The sequence below is a fragment of the Heterodontus francisci genome, chromosome 30 (genome assembly GCF_036365525.1).
Source record: "Heterodontus francisci isolate sHetFra1 chromosome 30, sHetFra1.hap1, whole genome shotgun sequence".
In the NCBI taxonomy this organism is placed as follows: Eukaryota; Metazoa; Chordata; class Chondrichthyes; order Heterodontiformes; family Heterodontidae; genus Heterodontus; species Heterodontus francisci.
In genome coordinates this window covers 33,840,290-33,862,983 of record NC_090400.1, presented here as the reverse complement: position 1 = coordinate 33,862,983, position 22,694 = coordinate 33,840,290, and the positions used below count along the sequence as shown (strand labels likewise).

At 42.8% G+C, this 22,694-nt stretch overlaps 1 protein-coding gene across 1 annotated transcript in view; it reads left to right on the top strand.

Annotated features, from left to right (window-relative positions):
• Positions 1–3,801: 3,801 nt before the first annotated feature.
• The window catches only part of LOC137346498 (double C2-like domain-containing protein beta), a 273,543-nt gene continuing 254,650 nt past the window's right edge, over positions 3,802–22,694 (top strand). Inside the window, exon 1 of the mRNA XM_068009961.1 lies at positions 3,802–4,117. Coding sequence (XP_067866062.1) covers positions 3,802–4,117 — 316 coding nt within the window. The remainder of the gene's footprint in view (positions 4,118–22,694) is intronic.

Below are 22,694 nucleotides of genomic sequence, written 5' to 3'. Positions count from 1 at the left end.
GGGATAACACTGGACAGAGAGGTGCCCCTGTGCTTGACGAGGTGACCTCCTCCTGCCACCCTCTGGGAAGAGGACCTCCTTCCTCTCCCTTATGGCTTCCGGCATTAGATCCAGGCTGGCATCGATGAAGCGAGGGTCTGCTCTGCCCCGGGCACTAGGCCTGTAGCTCCCCTACGACATCTCGCTTCCCTCTGGTGCAGTGGAAGTCTTTGGCATTAGCTGCAGATCTCTCTCTTTAAGTCCACCAGCAGCCTCCGTGATGGCTGCTGTGGGGTGTCTACATGAGTCCCACACTTCATCTGACCCTCCTCCATTCCCGGCCCCTGTGGCTCTAAGTGTACAGGAAACCTGTATCCATACCTATTAAGGGCTTACGCTTTTGGAAATCTGAACATGAATCAGTTTCTGAATGGAGGCGAGTTTCTGACCCAAAACCAGTCCCAGCTCCTGTTTCCCAGTTCCATAACGAAAATCCAGCCCAATTTCTGAGGTCTGTAACCTTTCATCAGAACTGGGAAAGGTTACAAATAGATTTTTAGCAGGTGATATGGGGGAGGGTGGAACAAAGAACAAAAGGGAAGGTTTGCGATCGGGTGGAAGACATGAGAGAGTTGTGCAAGGCCAATGGGAGTGGTAATGGGGCAAAAAAAAAGAAACAAAAGATGTGCCTAGAGCAGGTGTGCTGAAACATGCAAAGTAAAGGAAACGAGATGGGAACAGAGATTATAATCTGAAATTGTTGAAGTCAATATTGAGTCTAGAAGGCTGTAAAGTGCAAAATCGAAAAGGTGAGGTGCTGTTCCTTGAGCTTAGGTTGAGTTTCATTGGAACACTGCAGTAGGTCAAGGACAGAGTGGTCAGCATGACAGTAAGGGGGACAATTAAAATGACAGCTGACCAGCAGCTCAGGGTCATGCAAAATAATCATCAATTTGCGTTTGGTCACCCCAATGTAGAGGCGGCGGCATTGTGAGCAGCAAATACAGTATACTAAATTGAAAGAAATGCGTGTAAATCTCTGTTTCACCTGGAAGGAATGTTTGAGGCCTTGGATGGTGAGGTGTGGGTAGGTAAAAGGGCAGGTGTGGCATCTTCTGCGCTTACATGGAAAGGTATCGTGGGAAGGGGAGGGGGTGATTGAGGAGTGGACCAGGGTGTTGCAGAGGGAACAGTCCCTATGGAATGTTAAAAGGGAGGAAAGGAGAAGATGTGCTTGGTGGTGGCATTACACGGGAGATGATGGAAATGGTGGAGACTGGTGGGGTGGCAGGTGAGAACAAGGGGAAATCCTATTTGTAGTTCTGGGAGGAAGAGGAAAGGGTGAGAGCAGAAGTGCAGGAAATAGAACTGACATGGTCGAGGGTCCTATCAATCATGGTGGGGGGATTCCTTGATTGAGGAAAAAGGAAGACATATCAGTAGCACTGGTATGGAAGGTTGCATCATCAGAACAGATGCAACGTAGCGAGTGGAACTGGGAGAATGGAATAGAGTCCTTACAGGAAGCAAGGTTTGAGGAAGTGTAGTCAAGGTAGTTGTGGGAGTCAGTGGGCTTATAGTGAATATTTGTTGATAGCCTATCCCCCAAAATAGAGACAGAGAAGCCAAGGAAGCAAAGGGAAGAGTTGGAGATGGACCATGTGAAGGTGAGAGAAGGATGGAATTTAGAAGCAATGTTGATAAAGCTTTCCATTCAGGGCGAGAGCTCTCTAACCTACATTGGCATTGCCCACCTCTGACGGTGGGGCTGCTGGTCTTTGACTGCTGGAAGGCCTCCAGTTGGCCCTCCAGGCTCAGGAGTTCACTCACCGTCCTTAATTGGCCACCTCCTTCAAAATGTCCTCTGGGTCCCACTGCCGACATTGTGGGTTCGCGATCCACATTTTATCCTGGTGGCAGGATTGGAACCCCAGAATGAAAATTCAGCCCACTGTGTCTCTGTGTCTAATCTATCAAATCTTTTCATAATTTTAACGAACTCTATTATGTCACCCCTCAGCCTTCTCTTTTCAAAAGAAAGGAGACCAACCCTGTTCATTCTTTCCTGATGGGTATAGACTTGCAGTTCTGGTGTCATTCTTGTAAACCTATTTTGCATCCGCTCCACTGCTTCTGTATTTACTTTATGATACTATGACCAGAACTTACACACTTCTACAAGACAACAAGTTTTGAAGAGATACAGAAAATTATAGATGGCAAGGAATATGTTACTAGGCTGTCAAAGCCTGCAGGAGTGATCTTTATGTGGTTGCGGAACATTGGTCAACTATTTGAATATATTTAAGTTTTGAACATACTCTGGTTTCTTATATATATGAGCTTCTCCCATTTTTCTTCAGTCAGCTTTTCTGCTTTAGGTCAAGAATCAAGAATTTTCCTTAATGTTGGCAGTTTTCCCCCAGTTGCCTTTTACCATTACCATCATGCCTGCTAAAGTGCATTCGTATTGTGTGGACTTAGAATGTTTTCTAAGATGATGACATGAGAGATTTAATGGACGAAACCGGAAGAAAGGTGTTTTGCAGAGAAATAATAGATCGCTTTGCATATCACTGCTGTGGGCATTATTTATAAAGTAGCAGCTAGCTGGGAGTGATTACAAGGAAATCATTTAATTGAGGAATTCAGGTGGCATTATAAATTACAAAAGTTAAGGTCAAGCTGTTCATTGGCAGTTGAACCTAATGATTGGATTATTTCTTTTGTAAGGCGTGTCCATTTTCCATAAATGATGTTTGGGTACTTTTATTACATTGTATTTGTCTTCATGTGGTGGGTGTTCGAATTGATGGCTAGAACATACTGGACAGTTGATGCATGTGATAACATATTGAAGGATTAAAACTGTACTGCAATTTACCATAAATGAACCTGCAGGAAATTGCATGTTATATTTTGTTGATAAATAACATGCATTTTTTTTTCCAATTGTGCTTTTATAATCAACATTAGAAATTTACATAAATGTATTTCTTCATCTTTTGGATGATGGTAAAGTCTGCAATTTGAAGCTGTTTTGAAAAATAAGAACTGAAATAGTTAAAGATATGTACCCACATGCGACTGCATTCCGTCTGTCTTCCTCCTGTTCGTTATTTCAAAACATTTGTCTTGTTTACAATATGTTGCTTTTAGCATGTCATTTGGTTTGTTCTGCTGTCTCCTATATTCATCACAACTGCCACCTTCCATCTCTGCTTATGTTTCTTCACACTGTCTGATAGGAGCGATTATGAGTTTAATCCTGATTTACAGTACTGTGCGAAGTGCCAGAGTTTAATTGAACCTATAATCTGTAGTCAGGTCATTCAACACAGTCCAAGGTGGCAGTAAATGGAACGATATTTTATTTAGGTGATGACTTTCAGTACTTGGGGGATTTATTGGAGTCCAGTTCCTGCTCCAGACAGACTCCTGTCTTTTTGTCTCTTCACCCTCACACCTGATTTTGTCTTCATTCCAGTGCTTCCTGTTTACTGCTTGGTTGCTAACCACTGACATCATAGTCTCCACCTCTCCCAATCAATCTCTCATACAGAGAGAGAGAGAGACACACACACGCATTCATAGGCTGAACAGCAGTATTAGAAAGATAAGGAGTGTCTGTGGCAGTGAGGCAGCATGCACAGGGTTTCTACAACTCAAAGTACATAAGCATCCTAGCCTAACGCTGGAGATTGAGTTCTGCTGTGTGTGTGAGATAGGCATCTTCCTCTTGGTGCTCTTTGCCCAATTCAGTTTCAGGGTGGCTTTTATTTCTTTCTTTTGCTGTCTGCTGTGTTAAGAAGGGTTGCATGCATGACAGTCCGAAAAGGAGAAAAAATGGCCATAAGCATTCAGGAGCATATGGCTATTGATGTCTGCCCAGGTCCTATTAAACCTATTAAACAAATCTCTGACTACTTCCCTCGTTTTCCTCGTGGTCTTCCTGCAGCTGTGAGCCGCAACAACTCTGTGCATTCCACTGTCAGCCAGCCCTCTGTCACCCAGTCAGAGGCTACAAAGGATGAGGACGATGTGGACAAATTATTTGGCGCTTACGGAGCTGCATCTGCTGCACCAACTAAGCAGGAAGAGGAGACTGAGGCCGAAGGCTATGAATCTGATGACTCCAGTAAGTCCATTTCTTCACAACTTAACTAATTGTGGTGGCATGCTAGTGCTGTAAACCTTTTATGTTTTTTGTGAGCTTAAAATATAAATGTACAACTAAATTATATTTGGGGCAGTTCAGTAAATTCCAAAACTGACATTTAACCCTCTAAATAGTGCTGTAGCATTTCAAGCAACAATAGAAATTCCAGTTAAAGGACGTTGGAATGCAACGTGTTAAAGTGAAACTTCACTATTGCTAACTTGATTGATGAAGCCATCAGACATTCATTAACCACCCCTTTCTCAAGTCCCATTGATTTCTCCTTTAACGAGCCTGGATTAGAAAACTACCTTGACACAAACCACTAGTTTTCAGTTAGTCAAATGGAAAATGTTTAGCACTTCTTTTTTCATCAGAGATAACTGAAAAGTGAGTTCCATTTTAATGAACCTGACCTTGAATGATTAACCTGTGAATATTTTTCAAGTGAAGCTAATATCTACTTTTCACCCTAGACTGTTGACATTTCAGAGTTTGGCTATTGCAGGGGATTAGTTTTTCTTCAGTCTTTAAGTCCAGAAAATGCAAAAAGATTTTCAAACCGGGGACATTTATTTATTTAAATATAATGAGTTCTGTATTTAATTCTTTGAATTCTGGTCCCATTAATTTGAGAATAGATAGACTTTCAAATGGACTTGTAGAAATGTAGACATTTGTGCCTGAAATGACAGCGTAGCATAAAAAGCTCTTATGTTCAAATTATTCTGGAAAGCTGCAGGGTATACATCTGTCTTACATGCACCATAAAGATAATGATAAAGAGAAGGAATGAGTGTTCATTTATATCACAGGCGAACCAGAGCCATTAGTATTGATTTTTTTTAAAGTTGCATGGATTTGGCTATGTGTGACAGGTCAAAATGGAGTCCAGATTTTGTGAAAATAGTAAATTGGCAATCTTCATCAGCATGATGTTTTCCAGCTCTTGGGTTCAGTCACTATATAGCTACAATATTTCTAATACAATACATTCTGTAACATTAAATGCTGCGGAATAAAAATGTAAATACTTGTCCATAAAATTCAAGATACATGAACATTTTAACAATTATTAAATGCATTCATCATATCTGCAGTATTGATATGTAACAAGTGATTTGAAAATGTGCTCCTGAAAAATACCACACCCAAATTTATTTCATTTTTGTGTGTTTGGACACGATGTTCTCAGTTTGATTATTTCAAATGTATTATTCTTTTCTCTACAATGATCCACATAGACAACCTATGACACACTGAGAAAGCCTTATCCAGCCAGTTCCCACCAGGTATTTGATATGTTTGGCACAAAATCTATGAGCAGATTCTGCAGGGCGGACTGTAATACTGATGAGAAAAGGGACACAAATCTCCAATCCTTTTTAATTAGTCCCGAGGAGTTAACAATCCAATTAATATTGATACCAAAGAACATTATGGAAAATTTGAAATGATACTTAATGTGTAAGCCATCAGTATCTAACTTGAAGAATTACACTGGTTGGAAATAGCAGACAAATTAGTGCAACTGATATTGGATTGGGTGATTAAAGCTGTTTTAAGGTTGAAGTTCCTCTAGAAGAAAAAATTCTCATTCCTTCAAGCAAGCCAGCTCTGAATGAGATCTAGGTTGGGAAACACCCAAGTTCCCATTCAAAATTCAATAGGAATGCTCGAGATTTATATCTAGCCTTGATTTCAGTGAGCTGGGATCAATTCTGGTTGAACGAAAGCTTGCAGCTAAGTAACAACTTCAATGCAATAAAAAAGTCTCAGAGCGTTGCACAGCAGTAGATATAACTGGGGATAAGCAGTGATAGAAGAAGGGTCAGGGATGGTGACCAAAGGCAGAATCAAAGAGATCAATTTTATGGAAGTTTTTGAAGATTGGGAGAGAGGTAGAAAGAGGAGGGATTTAGAGAAATCATTCCAGAATGGAGACAAGGCCGCTACAGGCTGTGCTGCTGAAGGTGGGTATGGGGTATTGCAAAGGAGACCAGTCTTCGAAGAATGTAAGGCCACACGCTAGAGTATAGGGCGAAAGGAACTTGCAGAGGTAGTGTTGAGCAAAGGCCTTGGTGGGTTGCGGGTTTGGGGAGGAACCTTTCAAATGGGAACATGTATTTTGATTTGGGAGGATGGGGATCCAACAAATGTGGCCAGAGCAGGGATGATCAGGGAGCAGGACTTTTCGCGGGAGAAGATGTGGGCACTGGGGTTTTGTATAAGTTGCAGTTTGTGAAGGATGGAATTCAGGAAACTGAAAATAAAGTTATGGAGTTTGGAAGTGACAAAGGCAGCAGTAGGGTTGAGGTGGGGCAGAGATGTGTAATGATGTGGAGGTAGAAAATAAGTGATCTTGCTGGTGCTGCAGTCAGTTTTAGCTGGAGGTCCATCTGAAGAGGAGCCCAGAAGGAACGTTTTTATTTTATATTGCGGGGTCAGGAGGATCAGGAGTTCTCCACAAAAACAACTTCGGCTGTTCCCAGCACCCCGCCTCGCCCTGCTGCAGAACCCCTGAGCCCGTAGACCAGCTGGCCTGCCAGCCCGCCCGCCCAATTTTGTGGTGATGTGGAACAGTGAGCTCCCTCAGAACACTCGTTTTCTGGTTTCCCACCAGCACTATCGGGCAATTGGTCAGAATGCTCAAAAACCATCTGAAGGGAAAATCTACCCCCCAGGGTGTGGTTGCAGCTATTGCAACATTGCATCTTTTAAGGGAAAATTAGACAAATATTTGTATTGCAGGAAGTTACAGGCTCAGGGGGGGGTGGGGGGGGGGGGCGCCATTGGAGAACAGGGTAGTAGATTAAATTTTGGATCTTTCCACCAAAGAGCTGACACAGGCACACTAAGCTGAATGGCCTCTTTCTGTGCCGCATGTGCCTATGGTTCCACCTTTCACCTGGCTGAGGATGGGTGAAAGTTATTATGTGAATATGTAGTTTGCCTGGGAACTTAAATGCTTAACTGTACAATTGCAAAACAAGTAGCTTTATCTATGCACTGATCTCTGTTTGTTATTAGAGTTAGCTGGTCCAATTAGAGCTTATATTTGGATGACCATCAGTGGTTAATAGCATTATGTTGTTAACTGAGTTAGATTACCTAATTATAAACAAATTTGACAATACTGTCTTGAGATGCCTGGGAGCTGAATTGAGATTTGGGATCCAATTTAGTATTATTTTACAGAGAGAAGGGGGCTTTCATTCCGGGTGTCTAGACAGGATTCAAATCAGACTGGTCAAGTGTGAAGTCTGCTCTAACAATGTGTTTCAATCGTCACTTCAGTGGAGCTCTAGTGTGATGCTTAACAATTTCAATATTAGCTATCTAATGATATTGTGGAGTCAAGCTGCCCAGTTAATCCCGAATTATAGACAATCCTTTGTTCTGGATTTGTGTCCATTGAAAGCTGAGTTGAGATTTACCAATACTCATTCTGTTGTGGATCAGAAAGGAGACTTTCATTCCATCTGTTTGGGTAGGATTCAAACTCAGCCCTGGATTCATTGTCAGGAGGGTATTCTTATAATCACTGTGCAGTTACCTAGTCCCCTACCAATTCATGTCAAAACATAATTCACTAGGGTTCCATTTAATTTAGTGAAACCTTGAATTCTGCTATTAGGCTTCCCACATGAAACAAATGTGAGCAGTAATTTTTCTTAAGCGTGTTATTAGTTTTAGAAATTTGACTTCAGCCAATCATCTCAGTCACAAATCTTATCCATAGTTGAGACTGGCAATGAATAGAATTTCTGAAAAAAAAGTTTTTTTTGCCATTGAGTTATGTTGCCTTTTCATCTTGCTGGCAGGGTTGTTGATGATATAACTTGTTGAGCCGAAGGCAGTGTCTGACATGAGAAAATCATGTCAAAGATTGACCTGTCATGTCAATGATGCAACTACATTGAGCTTTGGATGCACTGGCCTGTGCTGGATCTAATTTGCAGCCAATCAGAGGCCTGGTGCTTTGGTGTGGCTTCACCTTCAAATGGGCAATGGGATCCTGGTGGCTCAGAAATTAGTTAAGTAAACCATCTCAAGGTAAGGGCATAAAATCAATGATGATGCATCAGTTTTTCCAGATGCAAAATGGGTGCCAATGCATCCATTAATGTGGGTGAGGCAAGGCATGTGTGCTCATTACGTGCTGGAAGTACACCACTCGCCATATTGGTAATAGCAGAATAAGAGGCATCTGGGGTTTATACCTGAAACAGGAAATAGGCCCTTTGCATATGCAAATCCAGGTCAGCGGCATTCAGGAAAATGTGGACTACTTGTGATCTAACCAGCAGTTCTTAATGGCACCACTGGAGGCTGTCACCAAAAAGGTCTGTTAGTCTGTTAGAATGTGCAGACAGCAAGGAGCAGGAGCGCTCCTCCTGGTTCATTGCAGAGCTAAAGACCATTGTCAGCCCTCTCCTGATTGCTGTCTCTCTGATCACAGCCTTCTCTATCATAATAGCTGGAATCCTCTCACGGTTGCCTCCTTCTCTCCCAATCACTTAACCCACATCTCCCAGGAACTACCTGTGAGCCATTGCCAATGACACAGTGACCAGAAATTGAAATCCTATTTGTCAGTGAGTTGCCTGGTTGGGACTTGGGCCTAGCCGTTTCTGAAGTACCCTGCACGCAGTTTGCGCTGGCAGAATGACGCAAGTCAATTTCTAGGTAGTGTTTAATGAATATACTGCATCAGATAGAAGCAAAGAAAGAAGTTGCTAACTTTAAGAAAAGAGAATATGAGAATTAAAGCATTTCTAAAAGATAGAGATTAAAAATAGCATTTTAAATGTTTTCGTTAATATTACAATATTAAAGGTACTCTTGACTTCTGAACGTCTTTCTTGTAATATTATAGTTTGTTTCAATGTTATTGCGTGCATGTGTGTTGTCAGTCTAGAAATTCTACAAAGCTGCACTCAATCTATTGCACATTTATGGGCAAATGAATTTAAGAAGAAACAAAAATCAGTTTAAAGCTTTGCTACTAAAACCATCCCACAACACAAATATTTTAAAGCTACTGCACCATTATTTAATTTAGAATTCAGATACTTTGATCACTTACCAGAGACTCAAGTATTTCTCATGGTTAAGTGAGTGAGTATACTATAAATACATAAATAAGCACTTATTTGTTTTAAAAAGTAAGTAACTCTTTACTTAATACTATTCAGTCTATTATCTTGTTAAACGAAAGATTTTGTAACGTACATGGTATTTGAGGAGTTTTTTTTACATAGAATATACAGCACGGAAACAGACCATTTGGTCCAACCAGTCTATGCTGGCGTTTATGCTCCACTTGAGCCTCCTCCCTCCTTTCTCATCTAACTGTATTAATATAACTATTCCCTTCTCCCTCATATGCCTATCTAGCCTCCTCTTAAATGCATCTATACAAGTTGTCTCAACTACTCCCTGTAGTAATGAATTCCCCTACTCATCACTCTGTTCTGAATTCCCGATTTGATTTCATGGTGACTATCTTGCATTGATGGCCTCTAGTTATGCTCTTCCCACAAGTGGAAACATGGGCCGGAATTTTAAACCCGCCCCCACCCCCCCTCCTCCCTACCCCACCCACAGGAGCAGGCTGGTGGCAGGGGGAGGATGTTTCAAACTTGTGTGGGAGGCGGGGGAGGGGGGGTGCGGTGCCGTTCCCAAGGCCTTCTGTCCCCGCTACAATTTTATCAGGGGCAGCGGTGAAGGGAAATGGCCCGCGCGTCCCAGGCTAATCAAGGCCCATAACTGGTCAGTTAATTGCCAATTAAGGGCCTCCTTCTGCTGCCACTGGCATTTTACCAGCGGCAGGTGGCATCTTAGGCCCCACAGAAGTCTGCCAGGTAAAACCTGGTGGCCTCCTTGCGGGCTTTGTGGGGGGAGGGGACACTCCTGATCAGGCACCCTGTGCTCCACGGAGGGCCCCGCACAAAGCCCCAATCACCCCCACGGAAATAAAGTCCCACCACCAACCCCCCCCACCCCCCGCCACCACTTTGTCTGGTGGCTGGGGCCTCCAGCCCAATGTAAAATTCCAGCCACTGTCTCTGTGTCTACTCTATCAAAAGCTTTCATAATTTTAAAGATCTCTATTAGGTCACCCTTCGACCTTCTCTCTTCAGCAGACCCAGACTGTTCATCTTTTCCTAATAGATATAACCTCACATTTCTGGTACCATCCTTGTAAATCTTTTTTGGACCCTCTCCAGTGCCTCTACATTCTTTTTATAATATGGCAACCAGAACTGTAAACAGTACTTCAAGTGGTTTAAACAATGTTCAATACAAGTTTAGCATAACTTCTTCAGTTTTCAATTCTGTTTCTCTAGAAATAAACCCCAATGCTTGGCTTGTGTTCTTTATGGCCTTTTTAACCTGTGTTGCTACTTTTAGTGGTTTATGTATTTGTACTCCTAGATCCCTTTGCTCCTCTACTTCATTTAGATTTTTTATTTTCCAAGTAATATGTGACCTTATATTTCTTAGCAAAATCTAATATCTCACACATCTATATATTGAAGTTCATTTGCTAGTTATCTGTCTATTCTGCAAGTTTATTGATGTTTTCTTGTAATTAGTTGCAGTCCTCAATATTGACGATCCAACTCATTATGGTGTCATCTGCAAATTAAAATTATGTTTTTGATTCTAATGTCTAAATCGTTCATATAAATTGTGAAGAACAGTGGTCCCAGCACTGATCCTTGTGGAACACTACTTTCCAGCTTCTGCCACTCTGAATAGCTACACTTTACTCCTACTAACTGCTTTCTGTCTTACAGCCTGCTAGCTATCCATTCTGTTACTTGTCCCCTGACTCTGCATGCTTTGACCTTATTCATTAGACTATTATTTAGCACCTTATCAAAGGCTTTTTGGAAATCTAGATAAATTATATAACTGTATTATCTCAGACTACTCTCTCTGCTACCTCCCCAAAGAATTCAATGAAGTTGGTCAAGCAAGACTTTCCCTTTTGAAATCCATGCTGACTACTCACAATAGTATTTTTGGTTTCTAAATGTTTTTCTGTTTACAGATTTAGTAGGGATTCCATTACTTTTCTTACTATTGATGTTAAACTGACTGGTCTATAGTTCCCTGGACATATTCAATTTCTCTTGTTAAATGTGGATATAGGGCGGGAAACAGGAGCCAGGTCTGCTTTTGGGTCAGAAACCCGCAACTAGTAGGAAACTAATTAAAGTTCAGATTGAGTGAGCCCTGAATTGATATGGAGATGGGTTTCCTGTCCACTTAGAGCTACTGGTGGCAGGAATTGAGGTGGGTCAGATGAAGTGTGAGACTCATTTAGGTACCCCATAACAGCCATCACTGAGGCTGCTGGTTGTCCTGAGGAAGAGATGTGCAGTTTGTGCCAAAGCCTTCCACTTCACCAGAGGGAAGCGAGATGTCACAGGGGAGCCAAAGGCCTAGCACCTGGGCAGGGCAAACCCTTTCTTCATCGAAGCCAACCTGGATCTAATGTTGGAGGCCATGAGGGAGAGGAGGAGGTCCTCTTCCTGGAAGATGGCAAGAGGAGGCCACCTCATCATGCACAGGGGCACCTCTCTGTTCAGTGTCATCTCCCTCCACCTCCACTTCCTCCTCATCTCTTAGCTCCTGCTCCAACTCCTTCCCCAATGAGCTGTCTCCTTTGAAAGCCTCACTGTCCTAAAGGTCCACACCTCTCTGGAGGGACACATTATGGAGAGCGCAGCAGACCGCCACAATGACCGAGATCCTTGTAGGAGGGTATTTGAGGGCACTACCTGAGTGGTCCAGGCACCAGAATCACATCTTTAGAAGCTCAATGGCCTGCTCAGTAATTGTCCTGCTGAGCAGGTGACATTGGTTGTATTGCCTCTGTGCCTTTGTCTGGGGTTCCTTTAAATGGGTGGGCAGTCATCTCTTCAAGGGATTTCCATTGTCCCTGAGGATCCATCCACACACTATGGGGGTTGGAGTGAAGATCTGAGGCAGCCTGGACTGACAGAGGATGAAGGAGTCATGGCAGCTACCAGGAAAATGAGTGCACACATGAAGGAAGCTCTTGTTGTGGTCACTGACCAGTTAGATGTTGAAGGAGTGGCAGCCTTACCTGTTGATGGATCTTGATGGCCACATGGGCACAATCGATGATGCCCTGTGCCTGGGGGAATCCAGCAATGGAGGTGAAACCCAATGCCCTCTGTCCCTACGAGGCTATGACTGTCGTGAAATGAATGCGCTGTTCAGCTCTGGAAAAAAGGACATCCGTGACCAGCGAGATGCAGTGGGGTGCAGCCGTTTTTGAGGTGTCACTAAAGTCTGCAGCTGATCCTTCGAAGGAGACAGAAACAAGGGCGTTCAAGGCCACAGTGACTTTGATGGCTACTGGAAGGGGATGGCGACCAGTGCTGTGAGGTGCAGGCTCTTTGGTGAGGAGGGCACAGATGCCTGTGACCATCTGCTTACAGAGCTGGAGTCTCCTGTGGCACTGGTTCTTGGTCATCTTCAGGTAGCTCTGTCTTCAGCTGTTGAACCTGTGTTGAGGATTTGGCTTCCATTGCTTTCCTGTCCTTCTTACCTCTCTTGTGCCCTCCTGATGCCTGGTGTTCTGCCCTTTCTGCAAAGAGTGTTGCCCCACATCTTCACTGGGCCTAAAATCTGACAGTTGTGCCCCATTGCCAGCTGGAACTTTCTTTCTGGGCATGTAGCTGCCCAATTGGCCTTTGCAGCCTTGACCCCTGCCCATCTGCCCCTGTAATGTCAGGGGGTGCCAACCCATTCCATGCCCTGGTGCTGTGCCCACTCTCCCTGCCACCTATGCAGAGCCAAGGGCACCCCCTTGCCAAGTGGCCAGTCTCCCTTTGCCCCACCTGATGGGGACAGGATGATGCCCTGGAGCAGCCATGTCTGGCTTCCCACTGTGTACCCACCTAACCTCAGCTGTTCAGAAACTGACAGCTTCTGCAACAGAGGGGGCTTGACAGGGTAGATGATATAGAGTCATGGAGAGATACAGCACTGAAACAGGCCCTTCGGCCCACCGAAGCTGTGCCAACCATCAACTAACCATTTATACTAATCCTACATTAATCCCATATTCCCTACCACATCCCCACCTTCCCTCAATTCCCCTACCACCTACCTATACTAGGGGCAATTTACAATGGCCAATTTACCAGCAACCTGCAAGTCTTTGGCTGTGGGAGGAAACCAGAGCACCCGACGGAAACCCACGCGGTCACAGGGAGAACTTGCAAACTCCACACAGGCAGTACCCAGAATTGAACTTGGGACGCTGGAGCTGTGAGGCTGCGGTGCTAACCACTGCGCCACTGTTGATAAGATGTTTCCACTAGGGGGGAATCTCGAACTAGGGGACATAGTTACAGAATAAGGGGACACTCATTTAAAACTGAGATGCGAAGGAATTTCTTCTCTCAGAGGGTAGTGAATCTCTGGAAGTCTCTACCCCAGAGAGCTGTGGAGGCTAGATCACTGAAAATATTTAAAGAGGAGGTAGATAGATTTTTGAAATATCAGGGAGTTGAGGGCTATGAGAAGCTGGCACAAAAGAGGTGTTGGGGCAGATCAGCCATGATCTTATTGAATGGCGGGGCAGGCTTGAGAGGCCGAATGGCCCGTTCCTGCTCCTATTTCTTGTGTTCTTATGAATCACAGAATTCTTGTGCACCCCTTTAAATATTGCAGCCTTCCCCTTCAACAAGCTCTAATTGAGCTTTTTAGCAAGTTTAATTGGCCTCAATGGGGAGGTGAGTGGGACTCCTATACAGTCCTCCACATGCCATGGTGATTATTGCTGGTGCCAGGATCGCTGCCTTGAAATTGACACCGCCTGGCGCCAATATTTTCCTGGTTACCCCCACACCCTCCACCGCCAGCTTCCGTTCCTGACTTTGGGGGGTGGGCCCAAAAATTCAGCCCACAGTGTTAGTTATCCCACCAGTCCTTTGGCACTAGACCTTTTTCTGATGAAGTATTAAATATGTGTAATAGTGCCTCCACTATCTCTCCTACAGATCTTTTAAAATGGGCAGTGCAATCTGTCTAGAACTGGACCTTTATCCTTTTTGAGTTTGATTAGTTTATTTAATATTTCTCCTTTTTATATAAAATGTGGTTATATTTCTAATCTGATACTCTGATGCCATGTCCACCTGATCTGTCTGCCTGGTAAATACTGAAGCAAAGTAATTATTTAATATTTCTGCCATTTCACCATCACTGCCTGTGATTTTATCCTTAGTGGTCCTATTCCCATCCTGACTTTCCTTTTTTTGTATAAGCCTGTGGAATATTTTGCTATTTTCTTTAATGTTTAATGTTTTGAAATACATCCGAACATACGAATTAGGAACAGGAGTAGGCCACTCGGTCCTTCAAGCCTACTCCGCCATTTAATCAATTCATGGCTGAACTGATTACTCCACATTTCCACCTACCCCTGATAACCTTTCACCCCCTGGCTTATCAAGAATCTATCTACCTCAGCCTTAAAAATATTCAAAGACTCTTCTTCCACCATCTTTTGAGGAAGAGAATTCCCAAGACTCACGACCCTCTGAGAGAAAAAAATTCTCCTAATCTCTGTCTTAAATGGGCAACCCCTTATTTTTAAACAGTGACCCCTAGTTCAAGATTCTCCCACAAGGGGAAACATCCTTTCCACATCCACCTTGTCCAGACCCCTCAGGATCTTATATGTTTCAATCAAGTCACCTTTTACTCTTCTGAATTCCAGCGGATACATACCTAGCCTGTCCAATCTTTCCTCAAAAGACAGCCTACCCATTCCAGGTATTAGTCTAGTAAACCTTCTCGATACTGCCTCCAACGTAATTTACATCCTTCCTTAAATAAGGAGCCCACAGTACTCCAGATGTGGTCTCACCAATGCTCTGTACAGCTGAAGCATAACCTCCCTACTTTTGTATTCAGTTCCCCTTGCAATAAATGATAACATTGTATTAGCTTTTCTAATTACATGCTGTACCTGCATATTAACCTTTTGCAATTCATGCATTAGGACACCCAGATCCCTCTGCATTTCAGAGCTCTGCAATCTCTCACCATTTAGATAATATACTTGTTTTTTATTCTTCCTGCCAAAGTGGACAATGTCACATTTTCTCACATTATACTCCATCTGCCAGGTCTTTTTCCATTCACTTAACCTATCCATATCCCTTTGTAGCCCCCTTATATCCTCTTCACAAGTTATTTTCCTACCTATCTTTGTGTCATCAGCACGTTTAGCAACCATACCTTCGGTCCCTTCATCTAAGTCATTTATATAAATTGTAAAAAGTCGAGGCCCCAGCACAGATCCCTGTGGCATACCACTCATTACATCTTGCCAACCAGAAAATGAGCCATTTATGCCTACCCTCTGTTTCCTGTTAGCTAACCAATCTTCTATCGATGCCAATATGTTACCCCCTACACCGTGAGCTTTTATTTTCTGCAATAATCTTTGATGTGCACCTTATCAAATGCCTTCTGGAAATCTAAGTACAATACATCCACTAGTTTCCCTTTATCCACAGCACATGTAACTCCCTCAAAGAACTCCAATAAGTTGGTTAAACATGATTTCCCTTTTACAAAACCATGTTGACTCTGCTTGATTACCTTAAATTTTTCTAAATGCCCTGCTATAATGTCTTTAATAATAGCTTCTAACATTTTCCCTATGACAGATGTTAAGCTAACTAGCCTGTAGTTTCCTGCTTTCTGTCTCCCTCCCTTTTTGAATAAAGGAGTTACTTTTGCTATTTTCCAATCTAACGGAACCTTCCCCAAATCTAGGGAATTTTGGAAAATTAAAATTAACGCAGGAACTATCTCACTAGCCACTTCTTTTAACACCCTAGGCTGAAGTTCATCAGGACCCGGGGACTTGTCAGCCCGCAGCTCCAACAATTTATTCAGTACCACTTCCTTGGTGATTGTAATTTTCTTGAGTTCCTCCCCTCCCTTCCATTTCCTGACTTACACTGGGATGATACTTGTATCCTCAATAGTGAAGACCAATACAAAATATCTGTTCAATTCATCTGCCATCTCCTTATTATCCATTATTAATTCCCCAGACTCACTTTCTGTAGGACCAGTGCTCACTCTGTTAACTCTTTTTGTTTTTAAATATCGTTAGAAACTCTTACTATCTGTCTTTATATTTTTAGCTAGTTTTCTCTCATACTCTAATTTTACCTTCCTTATCAATCTTTTAGTCATTCTTTGCTGTTTTTTATATTCTGTCCAATCTTCTGACCTGCCATCCATCTTTGTGCAATTATAGCCTTTTACTTTAAGTTTGATACTATCTTTAACTGTTTTAGTTCACCACGGATGGCGGGTCCCTCCCTTGGAATTTTTCTTTCTCATTGACATGTATCTATTCTATCTATTCTGAAATATCCCCTTAAATGTCTGCCTCTGCATCTCTATTGACCTATCCCTTAACCTGATTTGCCAGTTCACTTCTGCTTTCATGTCCTCATAATTGCCCTTATTTAAGTTTAAAATACTAGTCTTGGACCCATTCTCCCTCAAACTGAATGTAAAATTCAATCATATTATGATTGCTGCTGCCTAGGGGCACCTTAACTATGAGGTCATTAATTAATCCTATCTCGTTGCACAATACCAGGTCTAGTACAGCCTGCTCTCTGGTTGGCTGCAGAACATACTGTTCCAAGAAATTATCCCAAAAACATTCTATGTACTCCTCATCAAGGCTACCTCTGCCCATCTGATTTTTCCAGTCTATATGTAGGTTAAAATCCCCCATAATTATCACTGTACCTTTCTGACAAGCTGCCATTATTTCTTCCTTTATACCCTGTCCTACAGTGTGGTTAATGTTAGGTGGCCTGTACACTGCTCCCACAAGTGACTACTTGCCTTTATGATTTCTTATCTCTACCCAAATTGCTTCTACATCCTGGTCTCCTGAGCTTGGGTCATCTCACTCTAATAATTTAAATTTAATGCTTACCTTTTCAGGCCTCTTCCTCTTGCCTGCCATCTTCCGTTGAATGGAGAGTCCATGCCACATGCTGTGCCCATTAGGCTATAAAAATTGCTTTGGGGGCCTTATGTACGTCTTAGAATCCCAAATTGCATGGAGTCACGAGGATCCCACCTGATTCTGGCAGGCACCTGGACCAAACAGTATGATTCTGCATCAGGGCCAATTTAACACTTCTCTTATGTATTGCATTTAGAAACTATTCAAAACTGGTTGTTTCTTTTTGGATTAGACAGGGCTGAGATGTTAAGCCCATTCATTATTACCTATATGAATAAAGTAAAGCAATATATTCCATTACAAAAATTTCATTAAATTGTCTAATTTCTTTTACTGGATCCTGGCACTGTTAATAGTGTTCATGGCATCATTAAAAACCAGCTTGTTGTATCTGGTAGCCATTTGTTGCATTTTGGAGTTTGGTGATGAATGTAATGGGAAAACCAGTCTCAATTGAGAAGTTGGAATTTGTTTGAGCCAAAACTGGATTATTAATTCAGGGGGTAAATGTAACTCTATCCACCCAGCAGAAATGGGCAGTGGTGAAGGTAGAATTGAGGCGCTGGACCTACTGTCTAATTCCCACTCCACCGCCATATTACCTGTGGTCTTCCTCTGGGCAGCCTAGACACCTGGCTGAATTAGACGGGAACCTCTTGACTCCATGCAAATTGGGGTCCTGTGACGTACATCAGACTTTAATTCCCTACTGGGTGGAGAATGTGACATGGACGATCCCATCAGTAAAAGTAGGTGGACAAGAGGAAAAAGCCTGAAAAGGTATGCGTTAAAATTAGTTTTGTGGCAAGAGGAGGAGCTGGGCTCCATAAAAATCATGTGGGCTGCTGTCTCCTTGGGCACAATCACATCCGCCCCAATGCACCCCCCACAACTCCCACTCCCTGCCCCAGACCCACCTCTCTCCCGGCCAGGTAAGTCCCTGGGCTGCTTGATGTGGCGCCAGTCCAGAGCTGGTGAGCTGCAACAGGATGGCTGTCTGGAGTGTGCAGCTCACTAGGTGAATGTGAATGATGCCTGGCCCTCAAAAAAATAGATGGTGCCTCCCACCCATTCTGCTGGTCGATTGCCCGATAATTAAAATTCTCCCTTTAGTAACTCTTTCTCTAACACAGGCACCACATTCATACCATTGTCTCAATTTGCTTTTATGTTATTAGCAAAAATATGAGAAATCATATTATCTGGATTGTTCACTGCACACACTTACAAGCATGCTTAAGGCCCTTTAATCTTAACTAATTGATTTGAAATCCAACTCTCTACCTTTCTTGTTCCTTGCTACCTCTACCTGACATCAAATAATCCATGAGCCAGACACCTTAGTAGCATGTGAAAGGGCAAGATACGTATTATGAAATAAAAGCAGTCTATTATTTGATGACTCTTCCTAATGAGCAGCTTGATTATGAAAAACCAGAGGGTGTGAAAGTGGCATCAGTACAGAACAAAGTGGTTTCGTGCCAGGTATAAATATGTGTTTTTTTTGGTTATGTGATGAGAATTACATTGTTCCATTGATATTTATTTTCATGGGAAAATAATACCTTACATTTCCAACATCATTCACTGTATTAAGGAAGGCTCTACATTCAATTTTGTTTCACTATGAATCTGGGACCATTTTGCTTAAAGGTTGCCCAGATATCACATTGCAAAAACATAGCCACAAGGTAAAATGCTCTATAATTCATACAATTGGAACTGACGCCACTTGTTTACAATAAATGAGACATGGAACTAAATCATAAGCATTAGCACATGGTGCTGTGGAAAGCCCAGAGGAAGCTAGTAATTTATCAGGAAGTGTTCTGGTACTCCAAAGTTAGTTAGCATGTCCTGAGTATACCAACTGTATATGTGTGTTTTATGAGAGAGACAAATATATGAAAGGCCAGAAGATATTGTGCTCGCCAGTTAAGCATATTGAGGTTTTTTCTGATGAATCAGTGTGAATTGCTGCCAAGGTACAAGTTTCAAGAAGAATTGTCAGTGTTATGAGATCTAGTTGTAGGAAAGGGATATCATCACAGATTGTGTTTCCGTGACTAGACCAAGCAAGGACCAAGTACACAGTAACATAAAAGTACCTGCGACTTGGATGAAGGAGACTGTGAAACACATTACTCATGGTAGGTATACCGAAACAATGATGTGATGGACTAGATCTATGGAGAACCTGCATCTTAGCTATCCTGGAACAGTTAACGTGCAACTTTTGCAAGAGCATGTATTATGTCTATCCTGACATAGTTTGACATGGTAATGAACTGTGCCTAATGCAGTTGGCTGGAGGCCTGATCAATTTTGATGGTTGAGCCTCATTAACTTGGAATCGGAGAGCTCGTGGCACTAATTGTACCCCCTATAGACAACTCAACAATTCGGAGAGCAGGAGATTTACTAGGGCAGCTGCTACTCAAGGGCAGCCTGCTGTCCTTTGGTAGGGTGGTGCATTTTTAAATGGTGGTTGGTGGAAAGTAATTTTCTGAAATAACCAGCAGCATGACTTCATTCAGGACCCCTAGATTCTCTGATGCAGCCCATGAGATACTCATGGAGTAAATGAACAGCAGGAAGAATCTCCTTTTCTCCTTTCAGTGGGCAATGAGTGCCCAAAAGCAATGCAGAAAGATGGCAGAGAAAGTCAATTCCACCAGTATTGTTCCCAAGACCTGTTTGCAGTGCAGGAAGAAATTTAATGACCTTAACTAGAACTGCCAAGGTGAGACTCCTTTCCACACCGTTATTACACTCTGCACAGTCCTGCACCACTTTACTTTAGTTTGAGTATTATCTATGCTTTCCTTTGCCACCTCCCATGCCTTCCCTGCGAGCACAGTGTGATCCTTCATTTCATTTCCTTCTGCTTGGCTCACCTTCAATACGTGTCCTAACCTCACAACTAGTTCTCTTCCTTGGCTACAGTTGCTGCTGTTTCCTCTAGTTATGGACACTATACTAAGCTACCTCAGACATCCTCAAAACCATTCAGTAGGGCATAGGCAAACCCACTTCCATTCTTTTAAGAGAAGCTGACACACAGCAGAGGGGAATGTCCAAGTACTGGAGGCACTCTTGCCTCTGTACACATCCTGACACCAATGGAGCTGGTGCCATCAATATCTTTGGCTGAGTGAGGAAATGCAGCATTGGAATAGCCAGAATGGAGGCCATACACAGCAGGGTGTTTGTGCATTCTCCTTTCCTTTTCTCTTTTGGCTTAACTCTCTGACTCACCCAGTCACTCTGTGCTAACCCTTGTGCTACTCCCTATGTCAATCATTAAATTGGACCTTGCTGGAGAACAGACTGGGGGAAAGAACTCTTCCAAAGATTCAATCTCACTTGCTCTCACCCTTCCAAGCACTACTGCAGATGTTGGTAATCTGCATGATGTAGATGGTGAAAGAGGCCTGCACTGGGTGATTTATTGCGAAGCTGAACAGAATAAGCTACAGGAGGATTTGATGATACTTGGGAATTGAAAGTGAAAATTTGTGCCCTCCATGGCATTGGTTCCAACTTATAACACAAACCTGTCACTACTTATTTCACTATGAAATGAAGGATCACATTGTGCCCCTTTAAGGAGTTTCCCCATTAGAGGGACTAAGTACGATAGCTAACTGCTTGGTGTCTTTTGGAGCTTCTTGTAATTAAAGTGGTCCTGGACTTCCTTTTGTTGGTTCATGAGTTAACTGCAACTACTGCTGTCACAGCTGTTACTATGGCTAGCTGGTCCTGCCCACATTCTGACAAGGGTGGGCTTTGGGGGTGGGGGGGGGGGGGATGGTTGGTGGGCTGTGGGGGAAGAGGTGGGATCTAATGGATTTGACATTACCCTGAGACACAACAACCCCCTCCTGCCTAGTTGAACTATGCCTCAGCTGCAGGGCTATTCCTCATCCTGCCTACTGATCTGCATGGGAGCAGACCTGTGGGCTGCAATGGTACTTGTGAAGCATTTCACAATGGCACTCTCAATCTAGTTATCCAGCATGGAGAAGCTGAACATGAGAGCTCGTGCATCTTTAAGCCCAAGGTTCATGACTAGGAGTGTGAGCATTTATCAGAGATGCTCCTGTTCTGTAATGGACTTCTGTCACTGCGAGCTCAGCTGAAAATGTCAATAGATGTGCCATACATTTCCATGGTGAATTGCAGTTCTGATAAGCCATCATGTGAAATTTCATAGATGCATGTTAAACCCTCTTGTAGCTATTGCCAACAATCAGATGTCACAGGCATTGTACATAATTTCAAATAACTGAGCTATGTTAGCAATATCATTAATATGCATGTCCTGTCAGGTCTAAATCACCAAGCTCTGCAGACATTGATGCGCATGAGCTGATCTTCTGGCTAGCATGTTTTGACTCTTCCACTTTCACGCTATATGTTCCTCTTCATTCATGTTCTGCAATATGCAAAGAGCTACTTTCTGAAACTGACTGGCTAAATCTCCCAGGGTGAATATACCTGTGCTTGTGCTTATAACAGGTGCAGTGAACATGCAAGATCCCGGTCTCTCCATTGGAATTGGGTGCTGTGGCTGATTCTTGGGATAGGTTTTTTGGAACAGGATGGACATGTGTTAGACATCCCTTCAAATTATTATTTGCATGGAAATCTGTTGATGTTGTTCTTGAATGTATGGCTGTGCAAAAATGGGAATGAAAAGACAAAATAACAATAATTGGATGATACTAGCTCTCAATTGGTCAAGACCACTGGCTTTACCCTGCCCGCTGCCTGTACGCTCCTGTCAACAGTTTTGGCAATACTCCTCAAAGGCAATCATTGAATTAAAATTGGGGTTTTTCCTCCTGTGCATATACGTTTATTTCTATTATGTACCTACTTATTCTACAAACAGAAAAGTACTGTTGAGATGTTGGAAGTTTGGAGAAAGCAGAAAGTGAGACCCAAGTGACAAATTATACATTCCAGTGTGCATTTGTGAGTGAGCAAATGAATATGCATCATGCAGCTAGGTTTTGTTGGAAGAAGTTCTTTTCAAGGCATATCTTTAAAGATACAAGTGTGATAAGATTTGCAGCTGGAGCGTCTACCATGGTGCAGTATGGGCAGGCATATTAAACAGCATGCAGTTGCACTGTTTAAGATCTTGAGAGGAATTTTTTGTGGCATACATGTTTGACAAAGGAAAATATTACCTTGTTATAAATTTTAAATGCTTGTCCGCCTTTTGCATGAGCCTCCATGAACACGATGTGATATCGGCATTAATGGTGACCACCTTCACTTGACTCCTGTAAGGAGTATGGGTGGTGATGGGGCTCCTGGATTTCTTAACAAACGGACACTGAACCCTACAATAACAACAACCTGTATTTATATAGCACCTTTAACATCTTTAATATAACCCTATGCTTTTTGTGCACGCAATGCTGAAATACCTCCCCTCCAAGCCCTTCATCCCACTGTGGACTAAATTCATACTGTGAG